Consider the following 20,757-nt stretch of genomic DNA (forward strand, 5'->3'; position numbering starts at 1 on the left):
TCCCTAACTCCCTCCCCGGTTTGGGGCCAGTGACTCGGCCTGGCGGGTGTGGACCTTGTCCCCTCTGGCCAGCTGCCCAGGAGCTCAAGGAGGCAGAGGGGGAGGGGCGCAGACTGACCACCGGACCCAGTGCGGTTAAACATTGGCTCGGTTCACTGGGGAAGAGCAGGTGGCACAAAGATGGGGATGAGGGGCTTGAGCCAGGCTGAAAACTCTCCCCCCTGCCCCCTGTCTTCTCTCTCTCTCTCTGCGATGTTTCCAGCTCCCAGCAGGACTGTTCATATCAGCTACTGGGTTCTCTCTTCCCTAATTGCCCCTTCCTGCCCAGCAAGCCTTGGGCTGATTTATCTACTCACGTGCCTGAATTGTTTACGATATTTCTTTGCCCTTGTGGTCACCAAGCGTTTCCTTCAGTGCCTGAATTACGGATGCGTGGACTAGAGGCAAAGAGCTGGAGAAGCCTATTCCCCACTAACTTTTGTTTTAGCAATTTTATGACAGTATAATTGGCTTACAACAACTTGCACACATTTGAAGTGTACAGTTGGATAAGTTTCGACATAGGTACACGCCCTTGAAACCATCACCACTATCAAGATAATGAAGGTATCCATCACTCCCCCAAATTTCCTCCTTCCCTCTCTCCCACCCCTGACCTCTGCTACCCCATCCCAATGCAACCAAAAACCTGTTTTGTTTTTTAAAAATATAACTATTTTCCAGCTTTATTGATATATTATGGATAGTAAGTTTAGGTGTAGAACATGATGATTTAATACATGTATGTATTGCAAAATGATTACCACAGTAAGGTTAGTTAACACCTTCATTCCTTCATATAATAACCTTTTTTTTTGGTGGTGATAACACTTAAGATCTACTCTCTTAAGAACTTTCAACTATATAAGACAGTATAGTTCACTGCAACCACCATGCTGTATGTTACATCCCCAGAAATTGTTTATCTTATAACGAAGTTTGACCAACATGTCTGCATTCCTCACACCCCCAGCCTCTGGTAATCACCATTCTGCTCTCTGCCTCTATGAATTCCACACATAGGAGAGGACGTGCAGTATGTACTTTCTCTCTGTGACTTATTTCACTTAGCCTAATACCCTCGAGGTCCATCCATGTGGCTGCAAAACGCAGAATTTCTTCTTTTTTTATGGCCGGATAATATTCCATTACACATATAGCATTTTCTTTATCCATGCATCTGTTGAGGGACACTTAGGTCGTTTCCAGGCCTAGTTTTCCAGGTTGTTTCCAAACTATATAGTAGTTTGCATTTCTTATAATTTTCTATAAATGGCATCATGCAGTATATACTTTACTTGGCTTCTATCCCTCAGCATAATTACTTTGAGATTCATCCATCTTTTTCATGTCTCAGTAGTTCCTTTCTTGTTATTACTGGGTAGTAGTCCATTATATGGATGTACTACAATTTATCTCTTCGCCTGTTGATGGACATTTGGGTTGTTTCCAGGCTTTAGCTATTACAGATGAAACTGCTAAGAACTTTTGTGTACAAACCTTTGTATAAACATGTGCTTTCATCTCCTTTGAGGGAACACTGAAGTGTGGAATGGCGGGATTATATGATAGCGGCACCTTTAACTTTTTAAGAAACTGTGGAACACTTTTCCAACATGGTTGTACCATTTTTACCTTCCTGCCAGCAGCGTATCTGAGTGCCAGCTTTTCCACAACTTTACCGATACTTGGTCTGTCTTTTTAATTTTAACTTTTCTAATTGGTGCAAACATTACCTCATTGTCACTTAAATTTATATTGACTAATGATGTTGAACATCATTTCATGTGCTTATTTGTAGCCCACATATCTTTTTTGGTGAAAACCTGTTCAAATCTTTTGACCATTAAAAAAAATAGGGCTTCCCTGGTGGCACAGTGGTTGAGAGTCCGCCTGCCGTTGCAGGGGACACGGGTTCGTGCCCCGGTCCGGGAAGATCCCACATGCCGTGGAGCGGCTGGGCCCGTGAGCCATGGCTGCTGAGCCTGCGCGTCCGGAGCCTGTGCTCCGCAGCGGGAGAGGCCATAAGAGTGAGAGGCCCGCGTACCGCAAAAAAAAAAAAAAAAAAGGTCGTTTGTTTTCTTACTATTGAATTTTGCTACTTCTTCATATATTCTGGATACAAGTCTTTTATCAGATATGCATTTTGCAATTTTTTTTCTCATTCTGTCTTATATTTTTCCTTTGCTTAACAATGTCTTTTGAAAAGCAGAAGTTTCAAATGCTGATGAAGTGCAGTTTATGAATTTATTCTTTTATGACTCATGTTTTTGATGTCACATGAAAGAAATCTTTGCTTAACCCAAGGTCTCATATATTTTCTTCTAGAAGTTTTATAGTTTTAGGTTTCACACTTAGGTCTACCATCCATTTTGGGTTAATATTTGTATAAAATGAAGGTATGGATTGAAATTCATTTTTTGTGTGTATGTATATCTACTTGTTCTAGCATCATTTATTAAAAAGACTATCCTTTCTCCAATGAATTGCCTTTACACCTTTGTCAAAAATCAGTTGTCCAAATGTGCATGGCCCTGTTGCTGGACTCTATTCTGTTCTGTCGATCTGTTTGTTTATTTTGACACCAAAACCACACTGTTTTAATTACTGTATCTTTATAATAATATGAAAATGAGGTAGAGGTAAGCCTAAAACTTAGTTCTTCTTTTTCAAAGTCGTTTGGCTATTTTAGGTTCTTTGCATTTTCATATGAACTTTAGAATCCGTTTGTCAGTTTCTACAAAAAAGTCTGCTGGGATTTTGATTGGGATTACAGTGAATCTATTGATTAATTTGGGAAGAACTGACATCTTAATAATATTGAGTCTTCTGACCCATGAACATGGTATGCCTCACCATTTATTTCGGTCTTCTTTCATTCCTCTCAGCAATGTTTTGCAGTTATGAGTGTACACATCTTTTGTCAGATTTATTCCTAAATAGTTCATCTCTTTGATGCTGTTATAATGGTATTATTTGTTAAATTGTAATTTATAATTGCTTGCGCTAGTAGAAGAAATGCAATTGATTTTTTATGCTGATCTTATATCTTGTAACCTCACTAAATTAACTTATTTATTCTAGCAGCTCTTTGGTACATTCCGAAGGATTTTCTTTCTTTTCTTTTTAAATACACTTCATTGAGGTATGACTAATGTGCAAAAAGCTGTACACATTTAATGTATGCCACTTGATGAGTTTGGAGCTAAACATATACTTGTGAAACCATCACCACAATCAATGTCATAAACATATCCATCACGTCCAAAAGTTTCCTTCTGTCCTCTTTTTTTCATTTTAATTTTTTGTGTGTGATAAGAACACAACATAAGATTTACCTTCTTAGCACAATTTTAAGAAAACAATTCAATATTGTTCACTGTGGGCACTATGGTTAAAGTGGATATCTAGGATTCATTCATTTTGCAAAACTGAAACTTTATACCCTTTGGCCAGCATCACCCTGTTTCCCCCTTCCTCAGACCCTGGTAATCACCATTCTACTTTCTGATTCTATGAGTCTGACTATTTTAAATTCCAACGGATTTTCTACATAGGCAATCATGTCATTTGCAAGTAAAGCAGTTTTATTTCTTCTTTTCTAATCTGAATAACTTTTATTTGGAATAACTTTTAATTCCTTTTATTGCCTTCTTGCCTTGACTAGAATCAATATTGATGGAACCAATGTTGAATAGAAGTGGTAAATAGTAAGACTGGACACCCTTGTCTTACTCTCGACCTTAGGGGTTAAGCAGTCTTTCACCATTAAGTATGATGTTATCTGTAGGTGTTTTGTAGATGCCCTTTATTCCCTTCTATTCATCACTTGCTGAGAGTTTTTTTTTTTTAATCAGAAATGGCTGTTAGATTTGGTCAAATACTTTTCTGCATTTATTGAAATGATTATATGGTTTTTCTTTTTAAATTTATTAATATGATCCACTGATTTTTTTTTGAATGTTAAAACAACTTTGTATCCCAGGGATAAACTCCACTACGTATTACTTTTTTATATATATTGTTGGACATCTAAAATTTTGTTTAGAATTTTGCGTCATGTTCATGAAAGTCTGATCTATAGTTTTCTTTTCTTGTCTTTATCTACTTTTGTTATCAGAGTAATGCTAGCTTCGTAGAATGAGTTGGAAAGAATTGCTTCTAAATTTTCTGCAAGGGTTTGTATAGAATTGGTGTCATTTCTTCCTTAAGTCTTTGGAATGTCCCCAGCCTTGCGTGAGTACCGCCAGGCTCTATCTTCTTGAGGGATTCTTTCCTCTCCTTGGGTAGTGTCCTCACACGCATGTGCTGACCAGCACTCAAGCTCATAGGGGACGCTCTGCAGGCACTTGGGTCTCTCTGTGCACGTCTCTCCCCCTGGGACTCTCTCCTGTGAACTCCCCTGCCCAGTTGCCAGCAGATAGAGGTCTATGGTGGAGCAAATGCCAGCATTTCTGGCGTCAGTAGACTTGTCTCAGGCAGTGACTGTGAAAACAGAAGCAGAGAGGATTACTAAGGGAAATCTGATTTCAGTCCGCTAAAAGCCCCTCTCTAACATTGAGAGCAATCATTTCCTTGACAAAAATTATAGACTGTGGGCTGTGGGAATGCTCCTGGATATCTGTGACTCGGTGAGCTTCTTCTATGACCACAAGCTATGTGTTATTTGGGCAGCAACTGAAGTTGATGGGGAGCAAACCTTGGAAGGTATAGATGGAAACTTCAGAGTGAAGGAAGTGACTGGCTAGGTCCTAAGTAACTTGGTGACACCTGATCTCTGCCGTGGTTCCAGACGTCTAGACAGATGTCCCCGCCATTTTGCACAGTCCCCATCCCCGGGATTCTGACTGGAAGCATGGGGTGGTAACGGGGGGAGATGACCGTGGACCACAAGGAGGCTAGTGCCACGTAATGGACAGCCTGTTTCCCACCCGCAGGTGCCTTTTTCATCCCCTACCTCATCTTCCTCTTTACCTGTGGCATTCCTGTCTTTCTCCTGGAGACAGCACTAGGCCAGTACACCAGCCAGGGGGGCATCACAGCCTGGAGGAAGATCTGCCCCATCTTTGAGGGTGAGTAGCTCTGCGCCCGACTCCACAGTCTCTGCACTAGTGGTTATAAACCTTGTTTGGAATAACTGGGTGGTGTATCAGCAGTGCTGATACAGATAAGGCTCTGTGTCTTTATGTTAAACCTTCCACCGTGGGCCCAAGACTGAATTACTGCCAGGGAATTCCCTAAAAAGAGAATTTTAATGAGAAAAAAATAATAATTCTACCATCTTTGGAATTCTCTGGCGGTCCACTGGTTAGGACTCTGTGCTTTCGCTGTCAGGGGCCCAGGTTCGATCCCTGGTGGAGGAACTAAGATCCCACAAGCTGCGTGGCGTGGCCAAATAAATAAATAAATAGATAAAATGTTTGCATAGCACAGGGAGATCAGCTCGGTGCTTTGTGACCACCTAGAGGGGTGGGGTAGGGAGGGTGGGAGGGAGACACAAGAGAGTGGAGATATGGGGATATATGTATACGTATAGCTGATTTAACTTGTTATAAAGCAGAAACTAACATACCATTGTCAAGCAATTATACTCCAATAAAGATGTTAAAAAAATTTTTTTAATTCTACCATCTTGACCCAATAGCTATTTAAAACTTAGGATGTTTTATTTCAACATTTCTCTCTATATAGGATTTTCTTTAAGATTCCATTTTGAAACAATTATATGTTCACAGAAAGTTGCAAAAGTAGCCCAGAGAGGTCACATGTACATTTCACCCAGTGACATTTTCATTTTCCTCAATGGTAGAAATCTTATATAGAACAATATCAAAACCTGGGAATGGACATTGGTACAATCCGCAGACCTTACTCAGATCCCACCCATTTCCATGCACTTGCTGTGTGTGTGTGTGTGTGTGTGTGTGTGTGTGTATGTGTGTGTGTGTAATTCTGTGTAATTCTATCACTTGTATTGATTCGTGCAAACACCACCGCTGTTCCATGACCACGGAGATCTCCATCCTGCTGCCCCTTCATAGTCACACTAACCCTTCCCCTCCCCACCCCTATAACCTCTGACAGCCACTAACTTGCTCTCTATCTCTATAATTTTGTCATTTGGGGGATGTTACATAAATGGAATCATACAGTGTGTGACCTTTTGAGACTGGCTTTTTCACTCGGCATGATGCCCTTCAGATCCACCCAGCTTGCTCTTGTATCAGTAGTTCATTCCTTTTCATTACTGAGCAGTATTCCATGGTGTCAATGGTTGTCCTATGGTTTATTTAACCATTCACCCACTGAAGAACATTTGGGTTGTTTCCAGTTTGGAGAGATTTACTTCATTATTTCTTTCTCTCTATATAAAGTTTACATATCTATTAATATGAAATATACACAGTTCCTGTCATTTTTGTGTTTTTTTGGGCCACGCTGTGTGGCAAGTGGGATCTTAGTTCCCCGACCAGGGATTGAACCCTCCCCAGCACTGGGAGCTCGGAGTCTTAATCACTGGACAGCCAGGGAAGTCCCTCTGTTTTTTAGTTAGTGTTATTTTCCATTTTTTACACAACAATCATGTGATTGCATAAACTTCCGTCAAGGGGATATATCATAATTTGCTTAACAATTCTCTGTTCTGGGCTTTTTGCTTATTTTCAATCACTGATAAATGGATATTCTGCTATCATGTATCTTCGTAGAGGTAGCCTTTACCCCCCGTTTTTGGAGTTATTTCCTTGGGATAAATTCTCAGGATTAGGATCACTGGATCAAATGGACAACCAAGTTGATGTCCCTTGACCATGCTTATTAAGTTGTTCTATGGAAGTGTTATGCTGACGTACACATCACCAGACTTGAGTAAGCGTCTTTCCTCCGTATCTTTAACAGCTCTGAGTTATATCCCTGGTTCCCAAACTTGTCTGCACACTGGAATCACCCCAGGACCTTCCAAACATCCTGAGGCCTGTACCCCACCCCCAGAGATTGTTATTAAATTGGTCTGGGGTCTGGTCTGGGCTTTGGAATTTTTAAAATATTCCCAGGTAATTAATTCTACTACTATGTGGACAAGTTTGGAAATCACTGAGTTATATCGTTTGTAAACATGTTCACTAGTGTTGCAGGTGCAGAATGGTAGCTCATCATTTTTCATTTTGCACACCTACGATTATTAGGGAGGATGAGTGTGTTGTGAGGATGTTCATTGCCTGTGTGTGTGTGCTCCTCTGTGAACTGTCTCTTCCTGCTTTTAACACGTGTTTTTTTTTTAGTTTTATTTTTTGGTTGCATTGGGTCTCCGTTGCTGTGTGCAGGCTTTCTCTAGTTGCAGCGAGTGGGGACTACTCCTCGTTGCGGTGCACGGGCTTCTCATTGCAGTGGCTTCTCTTGTTGTGGAGCACGGGCTCTAGGCGCGTGGGCTTCAGTAGTTGTGGTTCGCGGGCTCAGTTGTAGTTTGCGGGCTCTAGAGCGTAGGCTCAGTAGTTGTGGCGCATGGGCTTAGTTGCTCCACAGCATGTGGGATCTTCCCGGACCAGGGCTCACACCCGTGTCCCCTGCGTTGGCAGGCGGATTCTTAACCACTGCGCCACCAGGGAAGTCCCTTAACGCGTGTTTTTACATTTCAGAAATATAGAATTCCAGGGAACATTAGCTGTTGGAATCTCGGAGTTAGCCTTGCACATTTGTAAGATAGCTTAGAATCAGTGAACTTGCAGCATACAGATGAGAGTGTACAGGCAGCGGGGCAGGGCAGCAGGAGACGGGAGGAAGCCCGGCCTGGCCTGGGGGTGCTGCACGACGGGAGGGGGCAGCGAGCCAGGAGCCCAGACCCCATACCCCGTGTCTCAGGACACTCACAGGGGAGCACAGACCCTCTCCTGAGCAGGGGTGGGCGGAGCCAGAAACCTGCCCCGTGTCCCCAGCCCCGTGTGTCTCCGCCCAGGTATCGGCTATGCCTCCCAGACCATTGTCATCCTCCTCAACATCTACTACATCATCGTCCTGGCCTGGGCCCTCTTCTACCTCTTCAGCAGCTTCACCATCGACCTGCCCTGGGGGAGCTGCCGCCACGACTGGAACACAGGTGAGGTCACCTCCACCTGCTCTGCTGCGGTGACCAGGAGAGGGATTGTCCCCATATCCTGGTCCCCAGGCCCCATCCTTCACCTGGGACATGCTAGAAATCTGCCAAGGAGGTGACAGAGGTCTTATGTCAAAGATAAGAGCGAGAGTCCACCAGCATCACAGGAAAAATATCACAGACTTTTTCAAAAAATTCATGTGTTGAATCAATGTTATTATGAAGATAGAACTGACTTCTTTTTGTGCAGTTTAGCCCTTTATGGATTTGATTTGAAACGTGGTTAGTTTGATATATGGATATATTATTTTCTCATTTATTTATTCTTCATGTCTTCTTTCTGATACTATTTTAGGCCTTTCCAACTCCCAAGTCATGGGGATTTAACCAGGGATAAGCTGTTTTGTATGGCATCAATATAATTTACCATAGCAATTAATTTTCTCCCGTGATTTTCTTTTAAGACAAGAGCCTCGATGGCGATAGAACTACTAAGTCTAATGAATTGAAAGAAAATGTTCAATTAAAAATACAAATTAAAAATTTCTAGGGTAGTGCTTTCCAAAAGAACTATCTGTGGTGATGAAATGTGCTTTGTACTCTGACATGGTAGCCACTGGCTACATGTGCTATCGAGTACTTGAAACATGGCTAGTGCGTGCGAGGACCTGAATTTTAAAGTTTTTATTTAATTTAAATTAATTTAATGTAAATAGCCACACGGGGCTGGTCACTGCCCTACTGGACCGCGCAGGTGGACACTGTCCTGCTCCCAATGTCCAGACACCTCTCGTGCCTGTCAGTGAGGCCCTACCTGTGCCATGATGAACTTTTTCTTGTTCAGATAAGTTACTCAGTTCTGAGCTAGAGTGTGAATCTTTTATTTGCTTGCCAGGGAAGTGGTTTTGCACGTTTATCCTGGTGTTCAAGGCCCCCTCGCCCTCATATTTGATGCTGTCTCTCCAGGCTTTCATTCCCTTGTCACCACTTTGGCCCACTACTTGTCAAGTGAAAAGTCAAATCTTGGAGGTACCGCCCCTGACACCCCAAGATCTGCTAGGTTCTTCTCAAGTGTGTCTGCTAGTGCCTACACTGGCCCCGGCCCTTGACTGTGGCACTCACTCCGCTTTTCCTCTGTTTGTTGCAAGATCTTGAGGGCAAAAATGGTGTCTTCATCTCTACACACCTTTTGCACTTAGCATCATGAGCTCTCAAAAAATATTCATGGAATGAATCAAGTTTTTAAAATCTGTTTTATTCTAATATTTTCTTTATTATGTGTTTTTTCTTCCTTCCGCCTTCTTTCCTTCCTCCCTTCCTTCCTTCTTCCCTCCCTCCCTCGTCTCTCTCTCTCTCTCTCTGCACTAAAATCCGCCCTGCCAGCTTCTCAGATGGGGATTTTATCCAGGTCTCAGTGCAGTTCCTCTTGTAGAAAGTTTCTGCCTTTCTGGTGCCCGGGGGCTTGGCCTCAGGCCATCATCAGGCCTGTGTGCTTCCGGCTGACTTGGCAGGGGGAGCATCTCTGAGGCAAACTCAATACCCAGGGCTTTGGCTCCGTGACATTTGGGGCATTTCTCCTGGTGAGTCTGGAGTCCTCGGAGCCTAGCGTCTTGAGTAGCACAGGACATCCCATCCTGTCCAGAGGAACAGCCCTTTTGGCTGTGCTGAGGCTTCAAGGAAAGTGACTCGGTTTGGAGGAGAGGGGGCTCCGCTAATATCCCGTGGTTCGGCAGATGTGTGTGGAGCCCTGGCTCTACCCCAGGCTCTGTTCCAAGTACCGGGGACATGCAAGGTGCAGAAACAGAGCTCCTACCCTTGTGGCTTTCATTCTAGCGGCAGAAGACAGACGAGAAACAAAATCAGTGCATCCCATGTGGCATGCTAGAGGCACTGCTGTGCAGAAAACTAAACGGGGAGGAGAGACTGGGAATCTTAGGGGTGGGGTGTGATTTTAAATAGGGTCATCGGGGAAGGCATCTCTAAGAAGGTGACGCTGGGTCATGCTCTGAAGGAGGAGGGCGTGTGGAGGCAGACACTAGGTAGGAGAAGCAGCAGTGCAGAAGTGAGGTGGCATCCAGGGGGCAGCAGGGCAGGTGTGGCCGGAGCAGGTGAGTGGGGGCGGGGCAGTAGGAGAGGGGTGTATGGAATGGGGCCTTGGAGGCGATGATGAGGTTTGGGCTTCTTTCTCTGAGTGTGATGGGAAACCCTTTGGAGGTTTCTGAACTGGGACATGACAGAGCCATGGCATGACTGAAGTTTGAGCAAAGCCTCTCTGGCTACTCTCTGGAGATTTGACTCTGGAGGCAAGAGCAGAAACTGGGCCCATCAGGGAGCCGGGAGCCGTGGTGACCTGCACCAGACTGGTGCTCATACCTGTAACGGGAAGAGTCAGATCCCAGATTTTCTGAAGGTGGAACATACACAATTTGCTGAGCTGGATCCCAGCCTTCACGTCATCACAGACAAGCGATGCCGGGCCATTTCTAAGAAGATCAGCTTTCGTGTGTGCACAGTGGGGAAACGCTCTCTGTCTTTATTCATATTTCCCAGGATTACTGTCCTAATAAAACGTAAAGAAGAGTGTGAACACTGTGAAAAGTCCCTAGTCGTAGACGGGTAATTAAAAGCCACTATTTATGGAGTGCCGGGCAGTCTCCGCTTATCAGTCCTACACTGGGATCGTCTCATGTACATTTATTTATTTAAATTTATTTATTTATTTATTTTTGGCCACGTTGGGTTGTCGTTTCGGTGCTCGGGCTTCTCATTGCGGTGGCTTCTCTTGTTGCAGAGCACAGACTCTAGGTGCGTGGGCTCAGTAGTTGTGGCTCGCGGGCTCTAGAGCACAGGCTCATTAGTTGTGGCGCACGGGCTTAGTTGCTCCACGGCATGTGGGATCTTCCCAGACCGGGGATCGCACCCATGTCCCTGCATCGGCAGGCGGATTCCCAATCACTGCGCCACCAGGGAAGTCCCCTCGTGTACATTTAGAGACCACGGAAGTGAGTTAGAAAGCCACACAGCGAATAACCGGAGGGGGGCAGGGATTCAAGCCAGAGTCTTCTGATCTGTACCTGTGCTCTTAGCCCTCAGCTGCATCACTTCCCCAGAAGGCATCCTTATTGTTCCTCAAAGGCCACTCTCTACAGGACAGTGGCCCAGAAATGTTCGTATGTTTGAAGCTGATGGCGTGCAAAGCATCTTTCCTGAGGCCGCCTGATGGCGCTTTAATGAGAAGGTGCTACACCCACCCATCCCCGCCCCGGCTCCACCCCGGAGAAGTGGGATGAGGGTGCAGTGGCTTTGTTGAGGTCATTATGTGTTTCGTTTTGTGTTTTATTATGAGGCTGTTTTGTTTAGGCACCTTCAGCCCAGATACCGTGCTTCCCAGTCTCCTGAAATTTCGCCCCACTCTCTGCTCATGTTACATACTGGCCAGTGATGTTTCTCTCGCTCCCCGCCCCGCCCTGGACCCCCGGCAGAGCACTGCGTGGAGTTCCAGAGGGCCAGCAGCTCCGTGAACGTGAGCTCTGAGAACGCCACCTCTCCCGTCATCGAGTTCTGGGAGTAAGTGAGGCCCCTGCGCCATCGCAGTGTGGGTGGCGTGTCCCATAGACGGGCGCGGGGCTGGGGACCCCACGGGCTGCAGGGGACGAGTTTCTGCCTCCTCCTTTGGTGGCGCCGTCACCCGAGTGGCTTTTTCCCACCGTGCCTGTATTTGTGGTTAGGGCAGGACTCTTCCGAGGCTCTCCTCGCGCTGGGCCTACGTCGCTCCCCGCCCCCCCCCACCCCGCCCGCCATGTGGGTCCGCCCTCCCCTGCGGCTGCATGTGTGTTGCTTCTACTGACCCTCCCCGAAATATTGGCGTTCACCGAAGACATGGCTCCTCATATCAAAGCGTCCTAACCCTCCGCTTGAGAAAATACGTGTTCGCACCCCCTTCTCCGGGTTAAACTGGTCCTCAGCCTGCCAGAGCAAACCCGCCTGGGAACAGTTTGTCTTTGCCTCCTCTCTGTCTCCTCCCATCTCTGGGCAAAGCAGAGCCTCACGGATCAGAGTGAAGGAGCCGACAAGCCTTCGGACCAGAGCCGGAGGCCCGGCTCCGCTGCCCGAGCTGAGGCCGGCGGCACAGGTGCAGTCGCTCACCCTTCTCTCCCCAGGAGGCGGGTCCTGAAGATCTCGGACGGCATCCAGCACCTGGGGGCCCTGCGCTGGGAGCTGGCCCTGTGCCTCCTGCTTGCCTGGGTCATCTGCTACTTCTGCATCTGGAAGGGGGTCAAGTCCACGGGCAAGGTCTGTGTTCGAGGGCCCCAGGCCCCTCCCTTCCCTGGGCCACCCTGCTCCCCCGGGGGCTCAGCCACCCAGGGGTTCCCCAAGTTGTACCTAGTCGGGGATGGGAGGGAATGACCCCACGAGGAGTTCACATGTCTCTCTTCCTTGATTCTGTGCCTTTCCTGGATTCAATGGTATGTCCTTCTGGTATTTGGGGAACTGGAATAGGGGAGAGAGAGAGAGGACAGAGAGAGGGAGGCAGGAGGGACACGTGGGGAGGAATCTGATCTTGGAATGCACCATGCGTGTGGGCACACCGCACACTGAACACGGTTCACGGCTCCCCGTTCCATACAGCTGTTCTTTGGGAAAGCAATTCCGTCATGACTATTAATCTCAACATGACTGTCAGCCACCCCGAGACCCTGGGGAGACTCGTTGCCCTGGAGTGCATGAGGGCATCCCGAGTTCTCCTGGACTCCTGCCCTGGCGGCCTCTGACCAGGCTTCCCTCCTAAGCTGGCTGCCCGGTTGTGCTAAGCTTGTGAGCTCTGTGGGGACAGGGGTCATGTGTGACAGAGCTTCTTGTCCCTGACGACCCTTGCCACTGTTCTAAGCTTCTTGCTGGGAGCGTGCCTAAGTTCGCTCAGTCACTCAGCAGATATTTGCTGGGTGTGTGTCAGGGAGACAGAGGGAGGGGGGAGGGCTGAAGGCTGAGTGCTGAGCAGCTGCGGGGGGAGCGGGAGGGCGCAGAAGGGGTGACCTCTGCCGTGGGCTTGGCGGCTCCTCCGCCTGCCCCCTCCCCGTCCCCCCGCTGCTGGCTGCCCCAGTTCCTTACCTTCTCCTCTGCCCCTTGGCCAGGTGGTGTACTTCACAGCCACCTTCCCTTACCTCATGCTGGTGGTGCTGTTGATTCGAGGGGTGACGCTGCCTGGGGCCGCCCAAGGAATTCAGTTTTACCTGTACCCAAACCTCACGCGTCTGTGGGACCCCCAGGTAAGACGCACAGATGGGACCGTCCCTGTGCTCAGCTGGGCATCTCTGCTCCTGGACAACCCCAGGCATCCACGCTGAGGGGGGTGTCTCCACGCATCTCCCCCTCCTGGGTTCACAGCTGCCAGGGAACCCAGGGGCCCTGAGGCCCTCGTGGTGTTTTGTAGTGTTTCTGGGGGGCTGTAAATGCATCCTAACAGCCTTTCCCCCAGGCTCTCCCCTTCCACTACCTCCCATCCCCTCTGGGTGTCTCCTTTCATTTCGAGCAGCCTCTCTCTCTCCTGACCCTCCACTGGCCCCTCTGGCCCGCCCTCTGCCCACAAGGCCCGCTCCTGGCCACGGCCCCCAGCGCCTCCCAGGGCCAGCTGGCTGGTGGTGCTGAGTTTCCTGTGTGCTGTCCAGAGGCCCCCGGCCCTTCCTTCAGGGTCCACCCTCCGGGAGGGGGCTGTCTGCTGACGAGGGTCTGGACGGCAGGGCCTGTACTGAGAAGCCTCTGCCGGGGTCTCGTCTTCTCTTTGGCAGCCGTTCTGAAGGCCAGCAAAGCCAGGAGGGGGCCGGGGGTAGAGAGGCCGCGGGTGAGCACAGCCCAGAGCCCCGCCCGGCCCGGCTGTGGCCTGAACCCGCTTCCCTGACAGAGGTCACCTCCCGGGGCCTCCTCCTGGGCTGGAAGGGCTGTGCCCCTGAAAGGGACGCCCAGCTCAGAGCAAACCAGAAATCGAACGGCTTTTCGTACGTTTCTATAGTAAGGCAGCGGCACTGTCACTGCTGAGAGGTGAGAGGGGGCAACAGAGGAGGCAACAGCCCCCCAGCTCCCTCCGAGGCGGGGACCGTTCCCACGAAGGCAGTGGCTCCCCTTGTGCAGAATTTGGGGTGGCTCTTCTCAAGCCTCCCAGCACCCCCGGATGAATTACGAGCTCTTCCATCCTGAGTCCTGCGGCTGCCAGGGCTCCCAGAAGCAGCAGACCACTCGAGCCCGGAAGCCTCCCCAGCCTCGGCCCGGGCTCTTTCCCCACGACATCCGGTGGGATGGGAGCTCACCCTCCCGTCCCCGTTTCTGAGACAGATAGAGACACAGGGGCAGCCACCTCGTCTCCCCGTGGACCCAAGGGCTGCAGTCGGGCCTCGGAGCCAAACTGTAGAACCCCAGCTGCTGAAGCTAGAAAACCCCAACGTCATCTCTGCAAACTTCTCGCTGCACAGATGAGCAGACAGGGCCCAAGGTCACGTGGAAGGAACGGCAGGCCGGGACCCAGAGTGCCGTGGTGGAAGGCAGGCAGCAAGCAGGAGGTTGCGGGGCAGCAGAGCTGGGCGAGGCCTCGGAGGCCGGGGGTGGGTTCGGCTTGGATCCCTCACGCCGGAGGGAGCCGCTGCGGTTCTGGGGCAGCGGTGTGAACCGGTGGCTGAGCCGCAAGCCGCCTTCTCCTGGAGATCAGGCTGGGAGACAGGCAGGTAGAATGAAAGAAGAAAGGGAGAGAGGGTCCAGCGTCTCTGGAACTGACCTATGGCTTCTGTGATCGACGCTCTGTTTGTCCTGACCAGCTTTTTAGCTAACAACTGCTGAGCGCCCGCTATGGCCCTGGCATCGTTAAGAGGGGCACATGCATTATCTCACTAATCCTCACCGCTGACCAATGAGGTATCCCCATCTTATAGACAGGAAATTAAGGCCTAGAGAGCTTAAAGAACTTTCCATCCGCACACCTGCACCTGGAATCCAGGTCTGCATGGTGACAAGTCCCACAGGTTTTACGGTCCTGTCTGCTCGTCTTTGTTTCTCTCGCAGCCCATTCATTCAGCAAAGATTTATTGAGCGTCCATTTTGTGCCAGGTATGTTCTAGGTGTAACGTTTGCTACGTAATAGCTGCCGGCAAATATGAAGAAGGTGGACCAGAGCGCCTTCAACTCTGAGAGTTAAAAGGCCGTAATTCTGTGTCTGGGTTACTGCAGGGAATAAGACCTCTTTCAGGCTTCTCTCCAGGACACCATCCTTCCAACCTGGGCAGCTGCAGGCTGTGCAGGCAGCGATGCCTTCAGAATCCTCTGAGCCCAGGGAGGGAGACGTTCCAAGAGCCAGGCTTGGTCCTGAGCTTCCGAGCAGACTTACTAACGGCTGGTCCTGGCCTCCTGCTGAAGCCCACCTTTCTGTCGGTGAGCAGAGCAGCCTCTGCAGGGCGGGATGCCCCGCGCCAGAGCCCTAATGGGAAGTAGCTGGCGCTCCCCAGGAAGTGTGCCAATGCCAACCTTCATTTGCCTCGCACTTGAGAAAGCTGCAAAATTCCTGCAGCACAAAGACCAGAGTGCCTTTCTCGGCCAAGCTCTCCGTCTGGAGCGGAAGCCAGGCGGAGACACTGCTGAGTTTACCTCGTTGGCCAGGCTGCTGTGCGCTGGGGGATCGCTGCCTCACCCGGCGCCCCCAGCGCCGTCTCTTTCCCACTGCGGAGTGGCCCCGGGAGACTCCGCTGGTGCAGCGTGTGCTGGGTCCTGGCGCTTTTTCTTTCCCTCACCCTGACCCTTTGTTCCACTGCACTTTGGTAGATCGATAAGGACAGGGGCTGGGGACGAGGTGTCCAGAGAGTCCTTGTTGAACACCTGAAACCTCTACCTTAAGCTCTCTAAGGAAGGGTTTATTTAGGGAAGGAGGTTGGAGCCATTGATTAGAACGAGTCTTTTCATTTTGATGTCGTGCATTGAAACCTATGGGACCTTATTATTACTGGAAGGTGAGTTGCTTCTTTAAAATAACAGCAACGACAAATAGGCCAATAGCTGACACGTGTATTATGTGCTTACTGTCTGCTAGGCCCTTCCCTAAGAGCACAAGACAGTTTAGTCCTCACACTAATCCCACGAGTTAGGTGTAGCCTCATTTTACAGATGAAGAAGTTGGAGCTTAGAAAAGTTAAGAAATTTGCCCCAAACTACGAAACAAGCATGGAGGGGGAGCTTGGGTTTCATCCCAAGTCGTCTTCTGCCTTAATCACCATGATATACGTTTCCCAAAGAATATGAATGATTAGTTTTAAGAGTTGATTCTTATTATTCTAGAATGAATTCTGAAGTGGGATAGGGAACTAATATTTCTTTATGTCTTAGGCATTTTACATACATTATTTTTATTTGTTATTTTACCCATTCTATTTCTTAATATACCCATTTGTTATTTTACTTGTTATTATACCCATTTTCCTGATGAGAAAAGTGAGGTTCAGAGAGGTTAAGTGATTTGCCTAAGATCACACAGCTAGTTATTAACAGAGTTAGGAGCTGAACTCAGTTCAGTTTGACTCCAAAGCCCAGGCTTACATACGATTGCCTTCCTGAAAATAGAAAATGTAATAGTCCTTGGGGTTGGACTCAGGTTGAAAACATCTTTCCTGGACCTTCTAGAAATCCTCTCTTCCTCTGTCGCCCCTCCAAGACCTCTCTTTAGCCCACACTCCCTGAAGCGCTTTTCGCTTGTACTGTTGGGCAGTCTTCTGCGCCAGCCAGACACACCCTGGAGCTTTGTTCCCGAAACCAGGGCTCGCGGACGGGGCACGTGGCAGGTCGCCTGTGGGGGGTAGAGAATGGCTTGCCCTGCTGTCCTCCGGCCCTTCCCGCGGCCCCGCGGCTCTCCCGCCCCAGCAGGCTGGCCAGGAGCAGCTGCGAGGAGCCGGCTCGCTAGCCTCCAGCCAGTCTGAGCCCCGCACTCTGAGCTCTCAGGCCTCCTGCTGCCTTTTCCTCCGTTCTCCTCAACCTCTCCTCCCAACTCGGTCTTAGTCTCTCCCCCTCTGGGCGAGGTGACCTGCCAAGTCACAGTTTTTCTTGTTTCTGCTTCCCAAGCCCAAGTCTGCAACACTTCCTAACCGTGGGATCTGCACGTGCGCAGCCACGGAACATCTCCGAGGAAACAGAGTTTCCTGCGTGGACGGCGGGTCAGGCTGTAGCCTGGGCCCCGCCAGGCACGGGGAGTAGGCCTCGGGGGCCCGAGGCTGGGCAGGTCCGGGGCTGCGTCCTGGATAACCAGCCTGGAGACACCTCCCCGGCCCTCCATCCCAGCCTGGTGGGATCCTTCCTGTACAACCTTAGAACCTCTTGCCACAGCAACCCGCACTTGGGGCTGCGATAATGAACAAAAAGGAACAGTGACCTTCAGACCAGAGGCCACTGGGTCTTCCTGGGAGGACTCTCCTCGCAGAGTCTGGGGCAGATTTAGAAGAGGAAAGGATTTGAGACGTTGCAAAGGAACAACCAGGCTCCCCGAGGCACGTCCTCGGTCCGGGGCGTCCTCGGAGTTTTGTGGCCTGTCCTCAGCTTCTCTCCTTTCATTCCTGCCCTTTCTTTCTCCAGCTTCCGAGACCCCCTCTTCTTTCCCCATGATCATTTTTCCTGAGGTTTAAAGAAGCTCCCCTTGGTGTTTTCGACCTTGCCTATTTCCTTGCTGGCCCTGGCTCCTCCCTTGGGGTCTTCCTCTGTGCTTCCTGCCCCGGACACCCTGTCCCTGGTGGCAGCTCCTGCCTCCCTCATAGCCTGGGGATGGGGGTCCCCATGGGCAGGAGGGGCAGAAGGTTAGAGACAGTCTCCCCCTGTCCTCACCCTCTTTCCCGCTCTGTCCCCATCCCTGCAGAAGTGGAGGGAGAGCAGGAGGAACGAGTGCCCGGGTGGATGCCAGTTCTCAGGGGCTGGAAGGCAGGGATCCCCACATCTGACTGGTCATTAGGGTCGCCCAGGAAGCTTTGAAACAATACAGGTTTCCGGGTTTTCCTCTAGGCCTAGTTCAGGGTCTCACCCGGGGATGCTGGCTGAGGAGTCTGCGTTCTGATGCTGTCGGCTGGCACGGGTTCCCTCAGACGCACCGCAATGCCGAGGAGAGTGGGCATTTGGGGGGGTGAGTGGTGAGAGAGGAGGGAGGTTAGGGGTGGTCACGACGGTTAGGGGTGTGGGGAGGGAACAGGTAGGGGCCGAGGAGCTGTACACAGAAGCAGCTGAGGCTTTGGTGCCCGTGGGCCCTGCGAGCCCGATTTTAGTGGAAGAGCGGGGGCCTGTTTGGGGGCTCACGAGGAGGGCGGACATGAGACAAGAAACGCGGACCCAGAAGTGTTAGGACACCAGCCTGGCGATGTCCGCGGCCACGGTTTGGTGCTCAGGTCCCCTGAAGGCAGGAGGTGCCCGGGGAGGGTCTGTGGCCACAGGACCCCACCTCCTGTGGGTCTGCAGCGCCGCAAGTCCCGTTCTCCTTGATCTTCTTGCCCTTTGGGATGTTATTCTAGCTGTTAAATCTAAATCATAACATGCACAGGCTGGGCCAGCCAGCTGAGATAATAACAAGCACAGCCATACCCTATGTTTAGCTGGAGAGCTATCTTCCCCCCAGGGAGTACAAAGCTCTTCACAGATGACTTCTGTCCATCCTCTTGACGCCTCGTGACCTGGGGCTCGCTCTTCCTGTTTTGCAGAGGATGTTGAGGCGCAAGGGGCAAAGCTACGTGCCCGTGAAGGCGCTGACGCAAAGGACCCGCATCCCCGCAAAGCCTGTCGCTGGGATCCTTCCAATCTCGGCACACTGCCGGGGGACCTGGGGTGGGGGACGTGGAGGTAGAGCCCTGGGCTGTGTTTCCATTATAGAAAAGACGGGCCAGGCCCCACTCGGTTCTAGAGCACCAGCTCGTCGGCCTCCATCGTGGGTCCTTTAGTCTTTCTCCAATGCCTGATGCCCGTGCCATCCCGGGGGTGCCCGAGAAACTCCGTCTAGGGGCCCGGGAAGCCGAGCGCATCGGAATAGCATGGCCGTGGGGCTGCCTGCGCGGGCTGAGGGCAGGGGCCTGCCATCCTGTGCCTGGCTTGGCTGTAGGCCTGTGTGGTCCGTGGAGCCCAGACAGCCTGGCTCCCCTGAGGCACAGCTTTCTCGTCTTTTCCCTGCATAGGTGTGGATGGACGCAGGCACCCAGATCTTCTTCTCCTTCGCCATCTGCCTAGGGTGCCTGACGGCCCTGGGCAGCTACAACAAGTACCACAACAACTGCTACAGGTGAGCGGGGGGCAGGGCCTGAGCGCCTGTCCCTCCAGGTGTGCTAGAGCAGGGGAGATGTGGAGGGTGCACCAGCTCGTGGATTTCCCTACGCCCCACCTGCCTTCACGCCATTTTCCAACCCCCAGGGCTGCCAGGTGGTGAGAGGAGCCAGTGGCAGCACGGGCGAGGGATTGCTTCCCCCAGGACGGGACGGTGATGGGTGGCCGGGAACCCCCAGCAGGGCCCAGCCTGGGGCTAATGTAGAGGGCAGTGGGCACAGGTGTGCAAGCAACCCAGCTCGGGAGTGACGTCATACAGGGCCTGGTCCTGTGTGCTCCGTACCTGCGCCCCAGCAAACACTGAATCCCCTCCCTGTGGTTCCCTCGGGCCCACCTGGCTCACGTCAGAGAATTTAAGCCAGTTTTAGTATTAGCTAAACAAAATCACATCATGCATTTCAAAATTGAATTTAGGTGAGTACAGAGCACCTGTTGCTTGGGTTCTCCGTGCCCCTCTCCTCTCCATTAACGTACCGGCATGCGCGGGGTCACAGGGGTAGTGTCCCAGGAGGCACAGTGGCAGCATGACGGGAAAGGGGAGCTGTGTGGCCATGGGTAATGTTTAGATTCTGTTACTTCCTTAGGGTCTCATTCTTGCAGGATGACCGTGGGTTTAGTCCAAGTCTGAGCCCATGGAGTTGGGGGGACAGAACCAGCCCCTTGGGTTCCCTCTGCCCCTGCCAGGCCGGCGGCGTCACCTGGGGTTCCTGCGTCCCGGCCTGAGGCGCTGGCTGCCCCTCTGACCCTCCTGTCCCCACCTCCCCGCCCCGCCTGCAGGGACTGCATCGCCCTCTGCTTCCTCAACAGCGGCACCAGCTTCGTGGCCGGGTTTGCCATCTTCTCCATCCTGGGCTTCATGTCCCAGGAGCAGGGGGTGCCCATCTCTGAGGTGGCCGAGTCAGGTGGGTGGTGTTTTGGGGGGTGCGGGGGGCCTAAGACAGGGGACTCTGTGAGCTTTGTTTGAACCTTCACCAGCCCGCCTGGATCTGCAGGCATTCCTATTGTCACCTACACTGGGGGTGACCTCTCAGTGGCTGCGTCCTGGGGAGACCTGGGATGGACTTAAACAGCAATTCCAGCTTCAAAAGGCGAACGGGTGTGCAGAGAACACTGTCCCCTGCACCCTGGCCTCCAGCTCCTCACCCTGGAAGCAACCAGTGTTACCAGGTTCATGGTTTTACTTCCAGAAGTAGTTTAGGCTTTTATGAGAAAAAGAATACACACACATCTGTACGTACACGTTCAAACACGCGTCCGTATTACTGTTTCTGTCTCTTACACCTCGTAACAACCAAGTGATAACGTGCTGTATACAT

At 50.7% G+C, this 20,757-nt stretch overlaps 1 protein-coding gene across 4 annotated transcripts in view; it reads left to right on the plus strand.

Moving 5' to 3' along the window:
• SLC6A13 (solute carrier family 6 member 13) overlaps positions 1-20,757 on the plus strand; it is a 32,490-nt gene that overhangs the window by 6,984 nt on the left and 4,749 nt on the right. For all 4 annotated transcript variants that reach the window (XR_010947418.1, XR_010947416.1, XR_010947417.1 and 1 more), the window contains exons 3-9: positions 4,977-5,111; positions 7,991-8,131; positions 11,611-11,695; positions 12,289-12,421; positions 13,261-13,395; positions 19,297-19,400; positions 20,219-20,343. Coding sequence is in view for 1 of the 4 variants with exons in the window: in XM_067756102.1 (XP_067612203.1) it covers positions 4,977-5,111; positions 7,991-8,131; positions 11,611-11,695; positions 12,289-12,421; positions 13,261-13,395; positions 19,297-19,400; positions 20,219-20,343 (858 nt within the window). In the remaining 3 variants the exon portion in view is untranslated. The remainder of the gene's footprint in view (positions 1-4,976; positions 5,112-7,990; positions 8,132-11,610; positions 11,696-12,288; positions 12,422-13,260; positions 13,396-19,296; positions 19,401-20,218; positions 20,344-20,757) is intronic.

The sequence above is a fragment of the Pseudorca crassidens genome, chromosome 11 (genome assembly GCF_039906515.1).
Source record: "Pseudorca crassidens isolate mPseCra1 chromosome 11, mPseCra1.hap1, whole genome shotgun sequence".
NCBI lineage: Eukaryota > Metazoa > Chordata > Mammalia > Artiodactyla > Delphinidae > Pseudorca > Pseudorca crassidens.